The sequence below is a fragment of the Monodon monoceros genome, unplaced genomic scaffold (assembly GCF_005190385.1).
Source record: "Monodon monoceros isolate NGI ecotype Baffin Bay Population unplaced genomic scaffold, NGI_Narwhal_1 Super_Scaffold_13, whole genome shotgun sequence".
NCBI classification, from domain to species: domain Eukaryota; kingdom Metazoa; phylum Chordata; class Mammalia; order Artiodactyla; family Monodontidae; genus Monodon; species Monodon monoceros.
The window spans coordinates 62,427,700-62,450,006 of NW_021703769.1; the positions used below are offsets into that span (position 1 = coordinate 62,427,700).

Consider the following 22,307-nt stretch of genomic DNA (forward strand, 5'->3'; position numbering starts at 1 on the left):
AGATGGTCTAGATCATCATGGATAAAAACTCTGACAATGGTACAGAATCCCTGCTCCATCACTTATTGGCTGCGTGACCTTAGAAAGTATCTTCATGTCTCCAAGTCTGTTTCTTTTTCTGTATAATGCTCATTATTATCATTGGGGTGATTGAACAAAGCACTCCAAACTCGGTATTATAAAACTGTAAGTGTTTTTGCTATTAGTTACTGCTTACAGGTCTTTGGGTCAGCTAGATGGTTCTTCTGGTCTCTGCAGTGGCTCCTCTGATCTTGGCGGGCTCTCACGTCTGGGGATCGACTCGCCATGGGCTGCTCTAGGATTGTCTCGTCCGGGAAATGCGGACTCTCCTCCATGTGGTCTCTCATCCTCCAGCAAAGGAGCCTGGGCCTGTCCTTATGGCAGTGACAGGGTTCCAAGAGAGAGTGCAGGAAGTGTGCAAGGCTTCCTGAAGCCAGACTTAGAACTGGAACAGGGTCACTTCCACCACATTCTTTTGGCCAAAGCAAGCTCCAGGCAGCCCCATATTTAAGATGTGGGGAAACAGATTCCAGTCCGTGATGGCAGGACATGCAGAGTCACCTCACCCAGGGCGGGGATACAGCAGACTGTGGCTTGGGGCCATCAGTGCAGTGGGTCTACTCTACTCCTAATAAGACAAGCCCCAGTAGGAACAAAAGAGTCATGACCATGACTGACAAGTAGGACGCAGGTAAGAAATCCCAGCTGCTGCAGGAGTGAGGCTGCACACCTAGGGTGGTACTCCAAGGGTGTGGCTGCGATGGGTGTATCTCATGGCCTCCCTGCTTGGGCAGGGCATCATGCTTATATTGGGGAAGGGCAGGTAACTGCTACAGGTCCACGATTGAACAAGTGCACTGAATATTGCACCTGGCACCTGTTAAGCTCCCATTTAGTGTTAGTCTTTGTTAATAAGTGATTGATAAACTTGATATCTTGTTATTATTTCTACTACTCGTCAGAAGTACCAGGCTCTCCCTTCCACACAGACTTGGGGTTGGTGTCTCTGTTTTTCTTCTTCAGATGCCCAGTCTCTCTCTCTCTCCCTACCTCTCACCTCTCTCCCTTTATCCCCCTCTGTCTCTCATTCCCTCTTTCTCTCTCTCTTACCCTCTCCCTCTTCCTCATTTAGCTTCTCTCGTGGCGACATTTAGCAGAGAGCCGTTGTGCTTTATCTCTGGGAGCCCAGGCCAGTGCGCCTTTAATGCAAAGTGACATCTGCTCTGAGTCCAGGGCCCTGGGAGTGCTCCCTGGTCACAAGCGCTTTGGGCTGCAGAAGCCTCAAGCAGAGCAGAGTCCCAGGAATGGCCAAATTGTAGCTGGACAGTGTAGATCAGGAAGGGTCACTGTGCAAAGTGGCTGCCTGATTGAGGTGGGGAGATAGCGCCACCGAGGTACCCACTGCAAGAATTCGACAATTGTCTTGCAGTGGAGAGTCACCGTCTGTGAGCCCAGAGTCTCTCTGAGACTGTGATGAAGTTGTCACAGCTCCTGGGGATGGAAGGGGTCTGTTCTGGAAGGATCTCTCTCGACCAGTACACCTTGACTGAGCTTTTGCCCACTTAAGGATACTGGACTGGGCATTTTCTGAGCATCCTTGGATAGGATCGAATCTAGAATTGCGTTAGAAAAGAGGGGTGTGGTGTCTGAGGTGGGTGATGGAACACCTATAGTGATTAAAAGCCAGATGCCAGTCGGACCTGGGTTGGAATCTCAGGTCTGCCATTTATCTGCTGGGTCGCTACTTCTGTGTACAGTTGTCCAGGATGTACACTGCACAAGGGAACAAGTTGGAGCTAAAATTCAACTTGCAGTTTAGTCAGCAAGGCGTGCACCTAAACTCAGCACTAAAGTTGCCCAGAGTAAGGGACAATTCCTGTTAATAATTCTTACAGAACTGCAGTTTGAGAGAGCAACAGTCTGGGCTGGGTCGCGTTGGGAGAGTTCAACCTCTCTAAACCTCAGTTTCCTCATCTATAAAACAGAGATGAAAATAGTACCAGATCATGAGTTTGTTGATCACATCAAGTATTTGTAAAATGCTTGGAATAGTAAAAAGGCCCAATCAATAATGGTTACCCCTACTGGTTAAGAGGGCAGATGACCTGAGTTCAAATTCTGTTCTGCCACTTGCTAGCTGTGAAACCTTGGGCAAGTTACTTAAATGCTCTCGTTTATTCATCTTTTAAAATGGGGTGATAATAATATTACCTTCCCATGGGGTCACGGTGAGAATTAAACGAGTCAGTATCTATAAAGTGCTGATTTAGTTAGCGCATAAGTATCAGCCACGCAAGCCAGTTTTAGTGCCGTTATGACCAAGGATCCATGTGGGTAACAAGTCAGTCTGGGCTAGAGCATTCGCCATGAGTAAGCAGCCGTGGATAATTGAAGGTGAGTGGTTTGGGATGCAAGAAACAGCAGCTTGTATGTTGGCAAGCCGATGGGCATTTCCACTGTTCCACCAGGAGAGGGAAGAGATTCTCTGACGTAGTAGTTCTAATTTTCCATCTGCCATCCTGTTTCCTGATGCTCTAGCCGGTACCACACGCTACTACCCACCCATAACCCGCTCTCGGTCCACCCTTTCAGGTTCAGAGTAGTGTTGAAGGGGCTTGATTTATGGGCTTCATATCCCCGGTCCTACCGATTACTAGCTGTGTGACCTTAGGCAAGTTTCTTAGCCATCTTAACCCTCAGTTTCTTTGCTATAAAATGGGAATAATAAGAGGTCGCAGGTTTACTGTGAGGGCAAGTCAGGTGTCTAGCACATGTGGGGAGGCACATGGGCTCAGCCTCATATGTTAGCTGCTGCTGGTGTTATTGTTGGCATAACTTGCACACACGTGCACACACATACACGCAGCAGGTTTGGGGCTAGACCTTTGGGGGTTATACACATAAGTAAGATCTGCTTCTCGGAAGTACGTATTTGGATGGAGGTTACAGCTATGCTAACCAGTGACCCGCATGCAGTGTGGAGGTGAGAACAGAGTTTTGTAGGTGCAGAGGAGGAGAAGCGTGTCTGGTGAGCACAGGGCTGTAAAACAGAGGGGAGACGGAAAGCAGGAGTCCTTTGAATGCTAGCTTGTGGGTGAACGACATTCTCAGCCAAGGCGACAGCAGAGAGGAGCCCTTCCAGGCGGCGGTGGGATGTGCAGCTGGGCTTGAATGCTGATTCTTGGTTCTGGGCATGAACACACAGTAGCCACTGCATTCCAGCAGGGAGGCACCTCCCGCTCTGAACCCGTGATTGGGTAGGGGCTGCCCCAGGTCACCAGGGATCAGAGCCCCAGATCTGGTGGGAAATGACAGAGTCATTAATTCTGCCACCGACTCACCAGAAGGTTGCCACTAGGGACCTCCTGAGAATAGGTCAGATACAGCCCCTCCAGGACAGGTAGCCAGGGCTTCTGGGGGGCTTCAAATTAATCAGCGCTACCCTGGTACTTGAGACTCATTAGAATTGTGATTTAGGCCCATTTACCGGCGTGAGATCACAATGGGGTGCTGGGTGATTATGGTCACCCAAGCTTGCAGCCGAAGACTATTAAATAAATTGCCATCGCTTCCAGTTTTACTCGTGCCTGTCCCCAACTGTCCCTGACAACACCCCAGAGTCGGGGAAAGGCCAGAGCAGCACCCAGGAAACGTGTTCTCATCATCGTGGACTTGGTGGGGGCTGCCTGCACCTTTGTCCCCCTCCTCTGTCCTCTGCCTGCGTCTGTGAGTGGTGAGTGAAAGGGCCCCTCCGCGCACCAGCTAGAGGGACCTCTGTGAAACATAAGTCTGATCGTGGCACGTTCTCCCGCTTGAAGAGCCTGGTGTCTTCCCAAGGCCTTATCATGAGATCTGGAGTCCTTCTAGGTGGACAGCAAGGCCCAGCCCCATCAGACCCCTCCCTTCCTCAGCTGTTGAGCCTCGGACCCTGTGTCCCCATCACAGCCCCACCGGCCTCTTTCTGCTGCCTACATAGGCTCATTTCTGCCTCGGGAACTTTGCTGTTCTGTTCCCGCTGCCTGGCGCCTCTCGCCCAGAATCTTCTCGTGTCGGCTTCTTCCTGACATCAGGCCCAAATGCCACCTCCTCGGAAACGTCTTCCCTGACGCTCATCTGTCATTCCCCACCTCTCTCCTGCCGTCTTCCTTTAAAGGACTCAGCGCGATATCACATCATATTTTACAACCATTTGTTGCTCTGTTATCTCTCTGACTATAGAATGTAAGTTCCATGGATCTATTTTGTTCACTCCCCAGCACCCAGAGCACTAGGTATTGCTTAGCAGGTGCTCAAATATTGGAGGGATGAATGAATGAAGAAGAAGTAGTAGTAACAATAGATAGAATAGTAGTAGTAATAATAATAATAACGATCGATAGCTACAACTCTTCAAGTGCATGCCATGTGTCTGTCGCCAGGCTAAGCACTTTACCTACATTTTCTCGTCTGATCTTCACGACAAGCCAATTGAGGTTGGTGCTATTTCCTCCCGTTTTACAAATGAGAAAACTGAGGCTTGGAGATGTTAGCAGTAACTCGCCTAAGATCACCCAGCTTGTAAGGGGTGATGCTGAGATTCAGTTCCGTTCTTAACCCCTGCTCTGTGTTGATCTGGAATAGTGAAGACAGGGGGCCATGCCCTCTGTGCTCCTTCCCTGGCTGAAGGGCTCAGGGGGGCTTATTGCTGTCGACAGAATCACAGCTGGCTCCATCAGACAGTGAAGTTGGTGAGACTCTGTCTTGAAAGTTAAAGTGGTTTTCAAGTGGAAAAATACTGCCTACAGCCACCACCATCAAACCCCACCCCCCTTGGAATGGTGGTGATGGGGTTGTGTGTCTGACCCAGGACACACGAAGGACCCTGAGACAGGCCAGAAGACAGGGTTCCAGAGTTTTCTTGCTTTACTTCATTAAGAAGATGAGCTGTGTTTGCTTTGAAAGTCCCAAGCAGCTAAGCGGCCTGAGCCATTTACATCTTTTCAAATTGGAGCTTTTTTTTCCAAAGGGAAAATCTGAAACTCCACTTGAATCTCATTGCTGAATACAAAGGACGCTGATATGGGCTTTCAAAGACTCTAGAATGTCAAGTGAGAACCTGGCTGTCAGGGAAAGGCATTGTGTGCTTGTGTGTGTATGTCTGTGTCTGTGAGCACACACACGCGGGTACACAGGCCTGGACCACGCTGTCTCTGGCCTCTTTCTTGCTGCTCCGCACCCTTCTTCTGTGATGTGGGGGGACGGCCCAACCAGATTCTTTGTGTCTTGCTGAGTGACTGTGACTGCCACTGGCCTTCGGAGTTTAAGCTCCTGACAGATACTAAAGAACAATTCACTTATTTCGGCTAAACAGAAAAGCATATGGAAAAAGCAAACTGCATTAACATCTGCCGCCTGGGCCCCATCTGCTCCCGCTGGCGTGGCTTCCCCTGCAGCCGTGCCAGCCTGTCAGCTCTCCACGGCCGCTCCTTTTTCCTTCCAAGCCAGGGCAGGATGTGCCCGTTCATTTCGATCCACTCACGCAGGACCGGGCACGTCCTAGGTGTTTTGGAAATGTGAGGAAATGCGTGAAATGCAACAAGTGGGGAGGCGGTGGGCTCTGGAGTTCATACTCTGGATCAGCTGCTTACTAGCAGGCCTTAGGCAGGTGTCATGCCGTTTTTGTGCCTCAGTCTCCTTGCCTGTCAAAGGGGCTTAGCAATAGCGGTAGCTACATATAAGGATCATTGTGAGGATGAAATGATATAATGTATCTGAATCCCTTGCAATGGACGGGGGGCATAGAGTAAGTATGCAGTAAATACTAATTCTTGCTTTCAGTAAGAATGTTCATTCCCCGCTCCCCACCTGTGTTACTCATCCTCTTTCTACAGCTTTACAACTTGTCTTAAAAATGGTCACCTATAGCAAAGTTCACATTGACACCTTTAAGGACACAACCCCTTCTCCCCAACCATCGTCCAAAACATACTGGTGTCTGGGCAGGGCTGACCGTGATTCACAACAGGACCTGAGGCTGGAGGGGGCTGAGTCGGGGGTTTGCACCTCTGGCTACACATTGGGATCACCTAGGGAGCTTTGAGAAGTTTCAGTCCCCAGGCTCCAGCCCAGACTAACTCAGTCGTATCTCCCAGGTTGCAGCGTGGGCATCAGTATTTTTAAAAGCTTCCAGGTGATTCCAGTGGGCAGCAAAGATGAGAACCAGTGGGCTAAACTCTGCCCATTCTCAGTGCATCATGTTATCTGAGGGAAGAAGAATTGAGAACAAAAATTAAGGGGAGACGGCGGGTGGGGAACGCTAAAAAAATACTGAATGAAACAAACAGATTGCAAAGGGGATATTTACAGCCAGCCTGGTGCCATTTTGTCAAACTTATAAACACAAAAAACAATATTATGTACTGTGTGTGGAAACATACAAATTTACTAAAGATATAGACACACAGATGTGAAGGGTAAAAGTGACCTCTGGGTTTTTGATAAAGGGGATTAAGTGATGAGAGGTGTTTAAACTGTATCTAAAGTTTTCTTCCTTTAAAGAGTTGAAAAAAGCATGGCAAGACTGGTACATGGGGATGTTATATTATTTTTCTGTACTTTCAGTATGTTTTGAAATCTTTCATAATTAAATGATGATTGTATTAGAAATTTGATAAACATTTGTATTAAGAAAATATTTAGATCCATCTTAGAAAATGATGTAAAAAACATAATTTTACCACCTCACTTCAGAAGTTTAACAACTTTTTGAATGTCCCAGGCCATGGGCAGCCTTTTGATTGAGGAATGATGCAGGACGGTGGGGTGGGAGAGAAGGAAGAGGTGGACAGACAGAGGGACAGAGAAAGGGCAGAGACCCACAGGTGGAGACAGCTTGACCCCCTGGGGGTGTGAATGAAGTCAAGGTCCTTATCATGCGAGGCCGTCCCAGCAAAGGTGAGTGCTCTCCACCTGACTTCTTCCGGGACTTGGAATTGTCCTGTTACTGCTGACGTGGACACCTCAAGCCTTGGCTACAAGCGGTAATTAATATAGGAAGGGGGAAAGTCGGGGAGGCCCAGCCTGACCCTCATGAACTTCTTTGGCCATCCTGATGGAGCCGTCAGTGGCCTGGAGGTGGATGGAACCGGACAGTGCTGGGCAGCTGACCTCCGCGGGTCATCCTCCGCACAGAGAGTGAGCCCTGGGTGGATCTGAAGTTGCAGGCATGGCCGCCCCCAGAGAAACTGCCGGACTTTTTCTAGGTGTTTCACTCCCAACAAGAAGAGCTCATTCCCAGTCTGTGGCTCAAATGGGGCTGTTTTGGGAAGTGTCTCTGAGCTGAGGCTCCAGAGTCAGGCACTGTGGTTTAAATCCCCAATCTGTGTGGCCTTGAGCAAGTGTCTTTACCTCTCTGAGCCTCTGTTTACTCATTTGTCCAGAAGGATATCCTGTGACTAATAGGAGTATTGTTTACAGCTGTGATTTGTGTTTTAGGCACTGTCCTAGGCGCTTTCCCAGCAATGACTTGTTACATCCTCCTAGTAATTTTTTGAGCTGGTTACAGCTGGGAAACCTGCCCCAAATTGCAGGGCTTTGAAATGGCACAGGGACCCAGGTCGTCCACTGCAGTGCTCATGGCCCTGACCGCTGAGCAACACTGCCTCTTTGTAAAGCTGTTGGGAGCATTCAACGGGAGACCACATGGAAAATGCTGCCCTAGCAGTGGTGCTGCGTCATAAAATCATGGACACCTGGTGTCAGCTAGGATTCTCCTGGTCTCAACTACAGGCGTGTGGATACAACAGGTAATATTCTGTTGTCTTCCTGAGGTCCAGCCAGGAGGGGAAAGTTCACAGGTGGCCTTGGTCCAAGCTCGGACACTTCTGAGGCTATTGAGAGATGAGGCTGGGAAGTTAAGAGCACAAGGTTTGGAATCAGACTGGCCTGGGTTTGATCCCAGCCTTGCTCCTTCCTACCTGTGTGACGCTGGGTGAGTCACATCACCTCCTCTCTGGACCTCAATTTACTCTTAGGTCAAGTGAGGATGATAACATCCCGTATGTCAGAGATCAACGTGAAGGTCAACGGAGGGAATTTTGCAAAGTGTTAGGTAAGGTGCAGGCGCTCTCCCGTGTAGGGAGTGCCAGGTGGGATGGGATGAAGCAGACAAACAGAATGGCAGGAGGCGGGATGAAGCAGGAAGCTGGGAAAGTGGGCAGGCCCTGCTTTACTGAGGGAGCTGCAATGACTCGGGCATTTGGCCTGTATGTAGTAGTCAGCGTGGGAGTCCCTGTCTTGCTGTCTTAAACTTTTCTTAAGTGAAAAATCCTGATGGGAGGAAAAGGAAAGTGACCCGCCCTGGGGCAGTCAGGCAGCCAGGAGACCCGAGGAGACCCTAGAGGGCTCCCCAGAAGCTGAGGACTCAGAAGGACTACTTAGAGATGTGTCCCGTCCAGAGAGAAGGCAGCCTGCCTTCAGAACCTCGGTACAGCTAGTCGCACTCTGTAAAGTTCACGGGAAGAGCCATCTAGTGGCCTGAACTACTGTGGTCCATTGGGTCTCCCAGAACCACCTTCTGCTGGGTCTGTTTCATGGGTCGTTTGAGGATAAAGGGGAGCTCCTTTGTCTGACTGCAGCCCGACTTGAGAAGTCAGGGCACATCTGCCAGGAAAGATCCACTGAACAGCTCCTTGAATAAGGAACTTGTCCAACAGCAAACCGTCTCCCCAACCCAGATGGCACATGTTCTGGGGGAGGAGTGTCACTCTCCAGGACAGGAGGGGCAAGAGGAAGCAGAAACAGCCCCTTTACCTGTCGCCCGGGCACCCAGCCTCTCTCCAGTTCCTCTTCTCGCTTTCGCAACTCTCTGGGGCCAGACAGACCTGGCTTTTCAACCTGCTTAGAGAACCTCTTCCAGCCTCAGTTCCCTCATCTTTAAAACGGGTGGATAAAAACATGTAAGAGATGCTCAGCATTGCATCCGCAACACGTCCCGTCTATTTTTGTCTTTTTATTGAGTTGTTGGTAGGTTGGTTGTCTGTCTTGTTCTACTAGAATGTAAGTTTCACGGGAGCAGGCGTCTCTGTATCTTAGTGAAAGACATAGCCCTGCTGCCAAGGACAGTGGCTGGCATGTACTTGGCATTCAGTAAATACGCATGAATTGGTGCACCACAGAAAGTTACTCTAGCAGTTTGGGTGAAATGATGTTGATAACAGCTACCTTCCATTGTCTGTGCTCTGAGCTGTGCTTTTCCACAAAGTCAGTATATCTTCTCATCAACCCTGTGAGGTTTAGATATCATTATACCCGGTTTACACAGGAAGGAACCAAGGCTCAGAGAGGTTAGCTAACTTTCCCAAGGTCACACAGCTAGGAAGGGGCAGGGCCAGGTTTCAAATCCAGAAGAGTGACCCCAGAGCATGCCCTTGTAACCCGCCAGCATGTCACAGTGGCCGTGATTGCCCATTGCCCCCTCTGACTCAGCACAGTTTGAGAGATGAACATCAGACACATGCCATCTGAAGGGAGTGACCAGAACTCTCCTTTGCGGGGAGAGAACAGGGCACACAAAAGTTAGTTGTGAGGAGGTTTTCCATCCTGAAGCTTGACAGAGAATGTCAGGGGCTCGTGGGCCGTGTGGCGGTGAATGGCATGTCCCATCACACAGCCCCCTCAGGCCAGGAGGCAGAAGCCGTTTTCCACAGCTGTTGAAGTGGGCACCACTGTCACCTCCATCCCCATGGCCCTCGACGGAGATGGCTGTTCTTCTCCATGTCATGCCAAACCCACACGTAAACAGGAAGTACCGGTGGGGCTCCTACAGTTGGCAGGGGGTAGGCCCGCAAAAAGGCAGCCTTCTTTGGGAACTTAGCCAGTGAAACCTTGCGTGGAGGCCCCATCCCTGGTAGGTAGGGCCAAGGCAAGCACACGCTCGTAAAGGAGATTTAGGGGGTGACAGCAGCACACTCATTTGTACCCCTGCGTAGTGAAGATGATTTATTGGCAGCTGCTGGGAAGCTCAGCTCTGAAATCACATGGATGGTAATATCAGGTACCTTTCCCTTGTTTCCCCTCCCCACCCCAAATGGCTCTGGCTTTCAGACGGTATAAATTAATTGGGTTTGTATGTCTGTATTTGTGCATATATATTTATTTATTTACAGGCATCTTTCCTTATTTATATCGCTGCCTCGGTGAGCATTTACGTTTCTTTAGAGACTGCAGTAATGAGCTTACAAGTGGGTCATTCATTACCCACTTGTGGCAGGGTGTGTGGGGAGCAGGGGCCCTGGCAGGTGCAAAGGATGAGTTTGATTCCTCAGCAGGAGGCCTGTTTGTCTCCTCAAGTGCCCCTTCCCCAGAGGACCTGGATGGGAGAACATCAAGCAGGAGATGCCGGAACAACGAGGGCTTCCAGGGACTTGGGGCAAGAGAAACACAGACAGTGTGCAGGGAAATAAAACCACAACAGATAGCACACTGAGGCCAGCGGGTACAAGGCTGGGGTTAGTCTCAAGTAACGGAGACAAGGCAGCGGCGCAAGAGGACTTTACACCAAGGACTCAAGTTGTTCAAGTAACCCTCTGCCTGCTGACCCTCTCTCCCCCCTTACAGATTTCAGCCCACTTAGTGATTGCTCTCTTCCAGGGTCTTTGGTGGAGGTGGTGTCACCCCCTAGGGGTCATTTTGGGTACACGTCGGACGCTTCTCCAAGCCTGGATGTTAACAGCCTGAGGGAGTAGAGTGTAGCTTTTATATCCATGCTGTGTGATTTGGAGCATGTTACTTAACCTCTCTGTGCCTCCATACATTCATTCACCTGTAAAATGTGGATACTAATAGTACCTACCCAAAAGAGTTGTTCTGGGATTCTTTTTCAGCTGTGTTGAGGTATGATTGACAAATAAAATTGTAAGATATTTAAAGTGTGCAATGTAAGGAACTCAGTGGGAACCCCACTGCGTTCATTAACAAACGGTTCTGGGATTTTTAAAGATAATCTGTGCCAAGTGTTAGCGCAGTTCTTGGAATAAACGTTCTATAAGTGTTAGCTATGCTCGTTGTTGTTACCAAGTTTGGTTTTGCTGGGCTCGCCTGCCCGTGATGCCCTTGTCTGCCTCACGAACATGCTCTTTCTTCTCAAAACTGGGCAGGAAAACTGCTTTCTCTGTGAAAGCCTCCTCTACTCTCCTTGGACCCCGGACCACGTTAGGTTCCAACTCTTGATGAAACCCTTGGCACTCATTCATCGCCCCCCTGCCCGCCTTCGCTCCCGTCCTGTATTGAAATAATGTATGTCCACACCCACTCCCCTGTCCTGTGTCTGAACTGCACCAACAGCAGGAAGCATGTCTTAATTCACTTTCCTATCCTTTGCCTCCGCCGCGCCTGGTAGGGAGTAGCCACCCAATTAAAGTACATAGAGTGAATAAATCAGTGCTTCTCAACCCTATTGGACCCAACCCCTCTTCCTGCAAAAAATCTTTGAAAATGTTCCTTTTGTCTATCATGAAATGAAATCCATACTTGTTATAACCTACTTACACTCACAACTCTGAAACGTATCAGTATACTGCCCTGATAATAATATAACGAATATATAAAAGTAATTTAACATAAAAACAATGTGTACTTCATTCTGTAAAGGATCAGGCACAACACCGCCAGACTAGCACTTCCCAAACTGTAATGTGCAGACGAACCCCCCCGGGGGTCTTGTTAAAATGCAGATGCAGTGGGTCCAGGTGGGGGCCTGAGATCCTGCATTTCTAACCAACTCCCGGGGATGCTGATGCTGCCGGCTGACGAGCCTCACTTTGAGTGTCGAGGGCCTGGAAGACACATGGAAAGGTCCAGTGCTGGATGTTGAATCACCAAGAATTATAGTTACACACAGCTTGCGTGGCTGTTGATGATAGGATTTTTTTGAAATCGTACTAAAATTCTGTATGATGTAGGATCTCCCCTTGAGTTAAAAGTAGTTACTTTCCTAGAAAATTCAGTTACATTAAGAGCATTCAAAAGTGCTCTGTCATACGTAAATTTGTATTAGGTTCCTGACCTGCAAAATTAAAAATGAGTTGTTCACCCACATGACATGTAGAGACATTCAGAAGTCCTGCAGGATGTGGGACACTTCCCTACTGCTTTGGGAACATGCATTGCCAGGGATCTGGTGTCCTGCCACCAGTCTCTTCCGGGAGCGACCCCCGGTCATTGTGGCAACCAAAATGGCACCACGTGTTTTCAGAGCACCCCCTGGGGGGCGGTCCCACTTCCATGGAAGACCCTGGAATTAAGGGATTCATTAAGGGCTCTGAGGTCTTTGAGGCAAGGCTCTGAAGTTGAGTTCCTTGAAGATCCTGGGTCCTTGGTTTCGAGCAGGCTCGCGGCATGCGGGTGGGTAAGGGGACCTGGGCCAGGCTGGACGAGAGCTGTGATGATCTGTCCCCAAATGTCCATAATATCATAGTTAAGAAAGTCCGTCTTAGAGGAATCCAGAAGGCTTTGTTATTGAAGCAAGACTGGGTTGTTCATTGTCACTGTCACTGTCACATCCTCCTGGTGGGCTGGAAGGACAGCATGGGTCAAGTCTGGACTCCTGTGCTGAGGCCTCAAAGACGCGGCATTATGGGGTTGAGGTCCAGACCATGTGGCCTTGGGCAGTGTCAGAGATAAACAAGACCGTAAGGACAGATTTTGATCTGCAAAGTACTATTGCACTAGGGGGAAGGGCCCAGTGTGAACTGAACTCCACTGTGATTTGTACAGCGTGACTGGGTCTTTTAAAGGGAGCATGAGGGAATAGTGCGGGGGTGAGCAGGGGCTCAGTAGAGTCAGGGAAGTGAAAAATGACAGAAAGCAGAAAGGCGGGGCTCTGTCCCCAGGAAACTCATCTGGGTTTGCTGACTGGCACTTCTCCAGGTTAGTCCTCTTCCTTCCCACAAAGGCTGGGACGGATGCTGGGGCCCTGTCGTCGGGGGTTGGCTGGAGCAAACTAGATTCTATTAGCAGCCTTGAGTTTTCTCAGGCAGGCGCTATACGGGGGGCTCATGTCATCCAAGAGCTGTGTCCTTGAAATGTCAGAAACTATGTTAGTGTTTGCTCAAGTCTTTACAGGCCAAGGTTGAGACCTGGTTGAGGAGGGGCTCGGAGGGGCTGGGCTAGAGTTTGGTCAAAGGGGAAATCTTTGCCAGCAGGTCACTCTCCCCCAAGAGGGTGGCCCAGTGCTTCAGGGTTCTGCCTCTTTCTAGATAAAAGTAGTTATCAGCACCCCATTTCCAGTTGACCTAGATTTCTATCTGTGTGTGTGTATTTATCGTGTGTGAGAGTAAAATATAAATCCACAGGCTTGGCGTATAGGGAAAGACCCAACATAAAAAGGCCCTCAACTTTTTATTTCCTCAATGAGTAGATATTTCGGATGGCAAGTATTTCAGCAATTCTCAAACTTGGTGGTCTCCATGGACCCCCTTATATTTTCAAACATTATTTCAGACCCCCAAAGAGCTTTTGTTTATGTAGGTTATATCTATCAATTATTTGCTGTATATTGAAATTGAAACTAGGGCATTCTTAAAATGGTTATTTATTGATTTACTTAAATTAACCGGGCTTCCCTGGTGGCGCAGTGGTTGAGAGTACGCCTGCTGGTGCAGGGGACACGGGTTCGTGCCCTGGTCCGGGAAGATCCCACATACTGCGGAGCGGCTGGGCCCGTGAGCCATGGCCGCTGAGCCTACGCATCTGGAGCCTGTGCTCCACAACGGGAGAGGCCACAACAGTGAGAGGCCCGCATACGGCAAAAAAAAAAAAAAAAAGAAAAAAGAAAAAATTAGCCATAACCCGTTACCTATCTATATAAGTAAAAAATTTTATGAAAAATGCATATGTTTTGTACAACAAAAACAAATTTCGTGGAAAGAGGCATCGTTCTACATTTTTGCAAGCCTGTAATATCTGGCTTAATAGAAGACAGCTGGATTCTCACATTTGCTTCTGCTTTCAATCTGTTGCGATTTCACACATCATGGAGCCTCTACAAACTCCACTGTGTGCTTGTGTGAGAGGATGAGTGAGAAAAAGGAAAATAACATCTTCAAATTATGATGGAAATAGTGACCTTGAAGATCCCCTGAAAGGGCCCCCCAGGAGTCCCCAGAGCACACTTTGAGATCTACCTCATTAGATCATCACAGTAAGCATGAATTCCAATTAAATCAATTGTAGCTAACATTTGTTAAGTTCTAGGCTTTATGTTAAGTGCTTTACACGTATTAACTCTTTGAGCCGTTGTAAAAGCCCGGTTAGGTAGGTATTAGTTATTATGCCCATTTTACAGAGAGGGAGACTGAGGCTCTCAAAGTTAGGTACTGTGCCCCGGGTCACTCAGTGAGCAAGTGGCAGAGGCCGGGTGGATCTGAACGCACTTCACCTCCAGACCCTGCCTTTCCAAATGATTTAGGTCTGCTCATCAAATGATGGGGTGCCAGCTAAAGATGTCGATTGAGTGCTGAGTACATATCAAGCCTCATGCTAATTGTTCTGTTGTTAACTAGAATTAAATATGATTGTGCCCTGTTATTTAATCTCTCCTGCACCTTTGCAAAGTAGGTCTTCCTACCCCTTTTTTTTTGTAGATGAGAAAACTGAGGCTGTGAGAGGCTAAGCTTCTTTCTCTGTATCTCAGGGTTAAGGGGCAGAGGCTGGATTCCAAGCCAGCTCTATCCATCCAGCTCCCTCCCTCCTCACCCCATGCTGGGCGTCCCGTTAACATGACTAAATTTGCTAAATTACACCAGGCTTATTATTGAGGGTTCTGTTAAAGCCTGGCCTGCCCGTGCCCAGCAAAGACCACGGGTTTCTAAGCTCTGGCCAGCCCTGCCACTTTCTGTGCATGCAAATGAGCCAGGCGGGTGGGCGCCGGGCCTCTGTGAGGTCTATTTGCATTGGCAGCCCGGTAATTGCATGCCCTAATTGGGTGCAGCCATGCACACTGCGCCTCCTCCATTCCACTGCCCTGGCACAGAAGTCCTTCTGGAAGCAGGTGTGGGCTTCTCCCCCATGTGCCCCCTCAATGGCCTTGATCACCTTGGTGATTGGAATGAAGCCTCGGACACTGAGTTCAACAGCAAACAGCTACTCAGCTGGCAGTGCGTCCACATGGCACAAAAGAAAGCCCTAAACGGGTCATGATGAGTGAGCAGGTGGGACAGGCGCCCTCCCGCCTGCACAGCGCACCTGGCCGGGGCTCCCCTCTGACACCATCTCTATTCCTCAGAGCTGCAGAGAGGCGGTGCAGTGTTGGCGGGTGTGGCCTCTGGACCCCAACTGCCTGGGTTTGAATCCTGGTTCCTCCACTTCCTAGATCTGGATTTAGTCACTTAACTTCTCTGAACCTTCCTGATCCCATCCAAAAAACGGGGAGAATAACATAGCATCTCCTTCATAGGGTCCTCATGGGGATCAATTGAACTAGTCTCTGCAGAGGGCTTGGGAACAGAGCCTGGGGCAGAGCCAGCACCGTGTGCATATTTTCTAATAGATGCACGTTTCGTAAGCACCTTGCACGTGTCAATCACTGTGTCCTGTGCTTCATCTGTTCTCTCAGTTCCAGGGAGTTAGATGCCAGCCTCAGCCCCTGGGATGGATGAGGACGTCAGGGTGCAGGGAGATGAAGTGGTCTGTCCCAGGTCAAAGAGCTGCTGGAGAAAATGACCACAGGATGAGGCAGGGAGAAGACGATGCACTTAGGAGCATCCATCTATCCCTCAGTCCCTGGTCTCCTAAAATCCATCAGTTATTTCTCAGTGATCTGAAATGGCAGAACTTCGTTAATCGACTGTGTTGATTAACGGTTAATTCAAAGAATGTTCAGCCGCACACACACAGGACCTGTCATCTTACAGATGAGAAAACCTGATGGTCGCTAAAGCAAGACAAGTACCCAGGTCTCCTCCTTTCTTGTTCGGTGTTCTTTCTACACAAAAATAAGAGCAAAGGTTTATCAATGAGTGGAGAGTTTGAAAACACAGCAACCCACCTCCACCCCTCGGAAACAGGACCTGGGTGCAAGGGAGGAGGTTGGGCCGATCCAATTGATCAAGCGAGGAGAGATCCATCCTGAAGTCTGAACGTTAGAGAACCAGGAAGGACAGATCAGACCCAGGTGTCTCTGAAACAGCAGCCTGGGTCATGTAACCTGCCTCTCGAAGCCGCCTTATGCTTGGCATATTTCTACCTGATTGAAATTGACTCTAAACATGCCCAAGGTTGAATGGGAATAGAGGACATTATTGCATTTAATTATTTCTCCAGAATAAAAATGGATTCTAGCAACAGCTTAGGGGTAAGGCAACAGCAGAGCAATTAGAGTTTTGGAGGACATTTGCACATTTGAATGTGCAATCATTGCAATAAGTACATTAAAATAAAATAAGTCAAAGGGTTGCATTTGCATAAATAACCCAAGGTGAGAGTGTTGGATTGCTTAAGAATAAAGGGGACACAGCTAGCGATCATAATGAAGAAATACTAACTGATCTGTCCTCCAGGTGGAGACCATCAGGGGTGAGATGGTGGAGGCCGAGTGTTGATTAGTAGGGAAACTTCTTTGCTCATTGTTTCTCCTGCTTTGGGTGTGGTGGGCACATTCTGGAAGTTTTGACATACATTCATCCTCACCAAATACCCATGACGTAAGTATTATTTTCACATCCCCATTTTCCAGATGAGGAAACTGAGGCATGCAGAATTTGAATCATGTCATTTCTAGCATCACATTCATTCCTTGGTCAGGTTATTTAACCTCCCTGTGCCTTACTTTCCTCCCCTTCACTAGGACTCATGCTGTTGCTTCACTGGGTATTCGAGAGGATTAGAGACACAAGGCGTGTGAAGGGCCAGAGCGTGAGGGGACATGGGTGCTGAGGATATGATAGTCACCTCGCATGTATTTGCCTGGAAACCTCCCAAGGTTGATTTTTACAGGGAAGGGAACCTGGGTTTGGATGTCTGGATCTTGATTCTGCAGGGGAAGAAGAGAAAAGCTGAGACCCGTTTGCCTCTTGGCGAGCAGGTGAAGAGTTAGAGGGAAGGGAAGGTGATATCTCATGCCCATCGAGGGATGGATGGATAAAGAAAATGTGACATACACGTACAATGGAATATTATTCAGTCTTGAAAAAGAAGGAAATCCTGCCGTATGTGATGCCATGGATGAACCCGGAGGGTGTGATGCTGAGTGAAATAAGCCAGACAGACAAAGACGAATGCTGCTTGATCCATTTACATGAGAATCTAAAATAGCCAAACTCAGAAATTCGGAGAGTAGCATGGTAGTTGCCAGGGGTTGGGGGAGGGGAAACGAGGACTTGCTAAGCAACAGGCATAAAGTCTCAGTTGTGCAGGATGAATACATTCTAGAGATATGCTGTACTACCTTGTGTCTGTAGGTAGCAATGCCATATTGTGGACTTGGAACGTTTGTTAAGAGGGTAGAGCTCACGTTAAGTGTTCTTGCCACGATAAAATAAAACGTACAAGAAAAGAAAGAAAACTGTGGAGGGAAGGTGTAGGAGAACTCACCAGCTGTTGTAGGAAGCAACCCTGACTCAGCGTGACAGATCATCCCAGGCCTCTGGGTGATGCCTGGTTCTCACTGACTATGGCTCAGTGGCTTTTCTGGAAGCTGTCGAATATCTGTGAGCTCTTCATTCCAGAAGACAAAATATTTCCCTTTTCTCTTACACTCGAATCTTTTGATTGGCAGCTGAGTAGCACCTGGGGCCAGGCGGAAGGCCAAGGGGCCACCGTGAGCTCACCATCCCCATCGCAGGGGTGTCTCTAAGTAGACTACACTTATTAATCAGGAGTCCTATTAGAATTGATGGTGGCACCTGGTCCTGATATCACAAATTAACCAGAGGAGCCAGCCGTTCTCTGATGGCCAAATTAGCTTCGTTGATTGCAGTGCTTCCTGCGACTGGTGTTGCTTGGAGAACTTCTGCCGGAAGGTGGTAGAGAACGTGAGCTTTTGAAATTAGTGGTTTTATGGAGGTTTTCTGCTTGGGGGACAAACTGGTGATCATCAGTTCATGATGAGGAAAGAGAACAACCCAGGAACAGTACTGAGGATGTGTTTGATGAGAGAGGATGCAGATGGCTGTGAGGGCAGAGGCCTTTCTGCTCAACTCTCCGCCTTCTTGTTAACTTCTAGAAAACGGGCTTAGGGACAGAATTTAAATTCTTGTTCTCAGGCAGCAGGAGTCATCGAACTGATTTTCCAACCGTTAGAGGCAAAAAATGATAATAAATTGGCTCCTGTATCTGAGGGCAGCTAAGAGGAAGAAAGCACATCAGGTTGGCTCCTGTATTAATCAGGATGAGCTAGACTATGCTGTGGTAACAAAGATCCCCAAACCTCAGTGACAGAAAGCAGCAGAGGTTTATTCTGTCCATGGAGGGTTGGTGGAGTCTATCCTCCACCCTGGCCTCACTCAGGAATGCAGGGCCTTCACCATCAGGAGTGTGGCTGGATGCTATGGGGGAAGGAGGGACATGGCAAACTGTGCCCTGGCCCGAGTCACTGGTCTTGGCCACGGCAGGTTGCTTGGCTGTGCTTCATTTGCAGGGGATGGGAAGTACAATTGTATCATGTGCCTAGAAGGAAGAGAACTGGAATATTTGTCGAGGGCTTTATTGAATAGCATCCCCCCATCCAGCTCCATCCCAACCTAGGCTAATATGAGCAAAGAGAGAGATACCCCATCCATTCCCCCACAGAGAAGGGGGAGCTAAATGCTCCTCCCTTGACCTCTCAGCCAAACAGAAGAGGCACGAAACTATAGCAAGTTTTAGATTTAAACGGGTACGCGTTCACAGCCTCCCCTAAATGATATCGGGCAGATCACTGAACATCCCCAAGTTCCCCTTGTCCCTCTTTTGTAAGATGGGGGAATGGTAATACCTGTCTTGAAAGTTACTTCTGAAGGTTAAACATGGAAGGGCTTGGCACAGTGCCTGGCACTTGATACGTGCCCATGCCTGAGAGTGTTAAAGCAACAAGCCTTGACGCCTCTTTCTGTAAAATAGTGAGGAGGGTACCCCTTATGGGACGACTGTTGGTATCCAATAAGTAATACCTGTGCGTCGTTTGCATATGGTGCCTGCTGACAGTGAGTGCTCAGAAAATGCATCTGAGAGGCTGCTTGGGATTCTTCAAGGGCCTCTGGACAGAAAGAAGGGAAAAGAGGAATATCAGTGTGGTTTGTTTATAAGAACAGAGGAATGGCCCCTCACTGAGGGGGATTTCTTGCAAGATACGTGGAGAGGTAAGAAAGACTGGAAACAGGTGTCAGAACCAGAAGTTCCCCTTCACAGACCAGCATGTAATAGCAGCTCCTGTGTATGACCAGTAGCCACTCCAGGACCCATCACAGACTCCACTCTCCCTCGGCATCTCCTTGTTTCCTTCTTCCTACCCATTGCCTCTCAGCTCCTGCCACCTCAAGCTCCTGGTGCTTCGTGGCCCCTCCTTACTGTCCTCTCCCTCTCTGGGACTCCCTGCCACCTAATGGCCACTGACCAGCCTTGACACGGCTATTTGGAGATGACATGCCTATCCCAGATCCATTTAGCTGGGTGGGAGTGGATGGGAAGGGAGCCAGGCTGCAGTGCTTAAGGGGACAGAGTGATGGGGATCAGAAGGGCTCTGCAGCTTCCTGGAAGTGGCTGGTGGAGCTGGTAGCCTAGGGCATGGGGTCTGCAGTCTATCTGGCTTGAATCCCAGCTTCACCACCAACCAGCTGAGTTACCTTGGATAAGTCACTGATGCCCAGTACCTGCAAAATGAGAATAAAAGTAACATCAACTTACAGGATGGCCACGAGGTATCTTAGTGTAGTCTTCATTCTTGCAGCCTCTTGAAGTTGGTGCTTGATGCTAGGGGAGATGGGACAAAGGCAAGAAGAGGGCAGACACGTTGCTGGGCCAAATGGAGACATTGGAGACAAGGGCAATCAAACCAAGCCTGGGGGAACCTTCTAAACTCACAGTTCTTGGAGAGCTGAGGTCTGCACACTTTTTCTTAAAGGGCCAGCTAGAAATATTTTAAGCTTTGCAGACCAGTCTCTATGGCAACCACTCACCTCTGCTGTTGTAGCAGGAAAGCAGCCATAGACAGACCATAAATGAACAGGTGTGGCTGTGTTTCAATAAAACTTTATTTACGAAAACAAATGGCGGGCAGGATTTGGTTCGGGGAGGGCAGTAGTTTGCAGACCTGCTGAAGGAGGAGCCACACTTAGTGTCAGCTGCACGTCAGCCGATCCTGGGCACCAGCACTACCTCCACTGCTCTCCACCATCCTCTTCCTTGAGAACCTTTAATCGGCACATTTAGGAAAATGAACGAGGATGTCTGCCCTCAGAGTTGCTACTCATTGCCAGTGTGTTTCTAGAGCAATGGGTGTAGATTTATGGAGTCAATTAGCATTCTCTGTGGCGTCTGTGTCCCCTCTGACTAGCTTTGGGACAGTGGATTCTCTTTCAGGTTAAGGCCTTGATAATGGGCTCTAAGCAGAAGCAATGTGTTTTGGAAGTGATGCAGGATGGTAGTTGACCAGTGCATTTGATCCGAGGTCAAAATGGCCAGGGCCCACCTACCCATGGAGAAGCTGAGTTTGGGGTGCCCACCTTCCCAGAAAGACTCATTTTCTCCAGAATGATTCTTGGCCTTTCCCTTGACGCCCTGCCCCCCCCCCACCCCGTGACTCAATCAGTTCTGCTCTAGGTACAGACATCAAGAGTCAAAGCTCAAACATAAGACTGTCACAAGTTTTCATCCCCCTGGGACTCACTGTAGGATCCTTGCATAGGATTGTCCTATAAAGGGCATATTCCCCTCAAGACAGCCGGTGATGTCTCCCACTCAGAATTCACTATGGCACGGTCTGATTTCTCTTACGGGCATAGATCTACGAGCATGTCCTAAAGGCAATGTAAATTATATACTATCCTACCAATATTTTCTCCCCTTATAGCTTTATTATGGCATTTCTAGCCATTAAATAAACCATCACAGTGCTTGCTGCTAGAATTTAAACAGGAAGCTTGGAACAAACTGTCCAGATTCCAGTAGCAGAGACAACCAAGGAGACTTATATGAAAAGGGGGTGTGGTTAATAACAAGCATTGAGGATCATAGTCATAGCATGTTAGAGCTTGCAAAAGCTTTATTTTCTAGTTGGAACATCTTCTATTTCCAGGTTGGGAAACTGAGGTTCAAAGAGAAAAACCTAACATGAAGTCTAACATTAAGCTCGTAGCAAAGGCAGGGCGTGGAACCAGGGCCCAGACTTCCAAACCTACGTGCCCCACCCTCCAGGGCCAGCCTGCTTAGCCTGATGGCAAAGTCAAGTTTCTCTTCTGTGTTTCCTTCCTGTCTTCTCCAGGATGGCTACTTCTCTCACCGGCCAAAAGAGAAAGTGCGAACAGACAGCAACAATGAGAACTCTGTACCCAAGGATTTTGAGAACGTGGACAACAGCAACTTCGCACCCAGGACTCAAAAGCAAAAGCACCAGCCCGAGTTGACGAAGAAGCCCCCGAGAGGACACAAGGAGCTTCTGAAGAGGAAGCTGGGGCAGGAGGAGAAGGGGAAGGGGCATCTGTCCCCAGGGAAAGGTGCCAACGAGGTGCTGCCTCCTGGTGCGAGAGCCCCGGTCAACGGCAGCCGAGGGAAGGATTCCCCCAGACAGCCCCACGCCCGGAAGAGTGGGGGCAGCTCCCCCGAGATCAAGTCTGACCGGCCCCTCAAGTGTGACATCTCGGGTAAGGAGGCCATCTCCGCCCTGTCCCGCTCCAAGTCCAAGCACTGCCGCCAGGAGATCGGGGAGACCTACTGCCGCCACAAGCTTGGGCTACTGATGCCCGAGAAGGTCACTCGGTTCTGCCCCCTCGAAGGTAAGTCGCAGCCCCGTTCTGCTCACATTCTCAGACCTTCTCAGAATAACCGCCCTAGTTTTCAAACCCCAGATGAAGACAGGAGATCTTTTGTTTTGGGCCTCCCTGAATTCAGAAGTCTCGTGTGAGAAAAGTTTCACAAAATCAAATTACCTTTTGTTACAGCTTTAACCTGTTGCTTTTGTGGCGAAGGATAAAATACGGTGCAGTCGGGGCCAATGTGGAAGTCGTAGGAGGCAATGGTATTGATATGGTTTGTTTTCTGTCTCAGCAGGATATTGGGATTAAAATTGACACCAATGTTACTGTAATTGAATAAGATTTGAAAGGTTTCTAGTTGGT

General features: G+C 48.8%; 1 protein-coding gene across 2 annotated transcripts in view; it reads left to right on the plus strand.

Annotated features, from left to right (window-relative positions):
- XYLT1 (xylosyltransferase 1) overlaps positions 1-22,307 on the plus strand; it is a 300,528-nt gene that overhangs the window by 143,172 nt on the left and 135,049 nt on the right. For both annotated transcript variants that reach the window (XM_029221895.1, XM_029221896.1), the window contains one exon: positions 21,455-21,965. In XM_029221895.1, the coding sequence (XP_029077728.1) occupies positions 21,455-21,965 (511 nt within the window). The remainder of the gene's footprint in view (positions 1-21,454; positions 21,966-22,307) is intronic.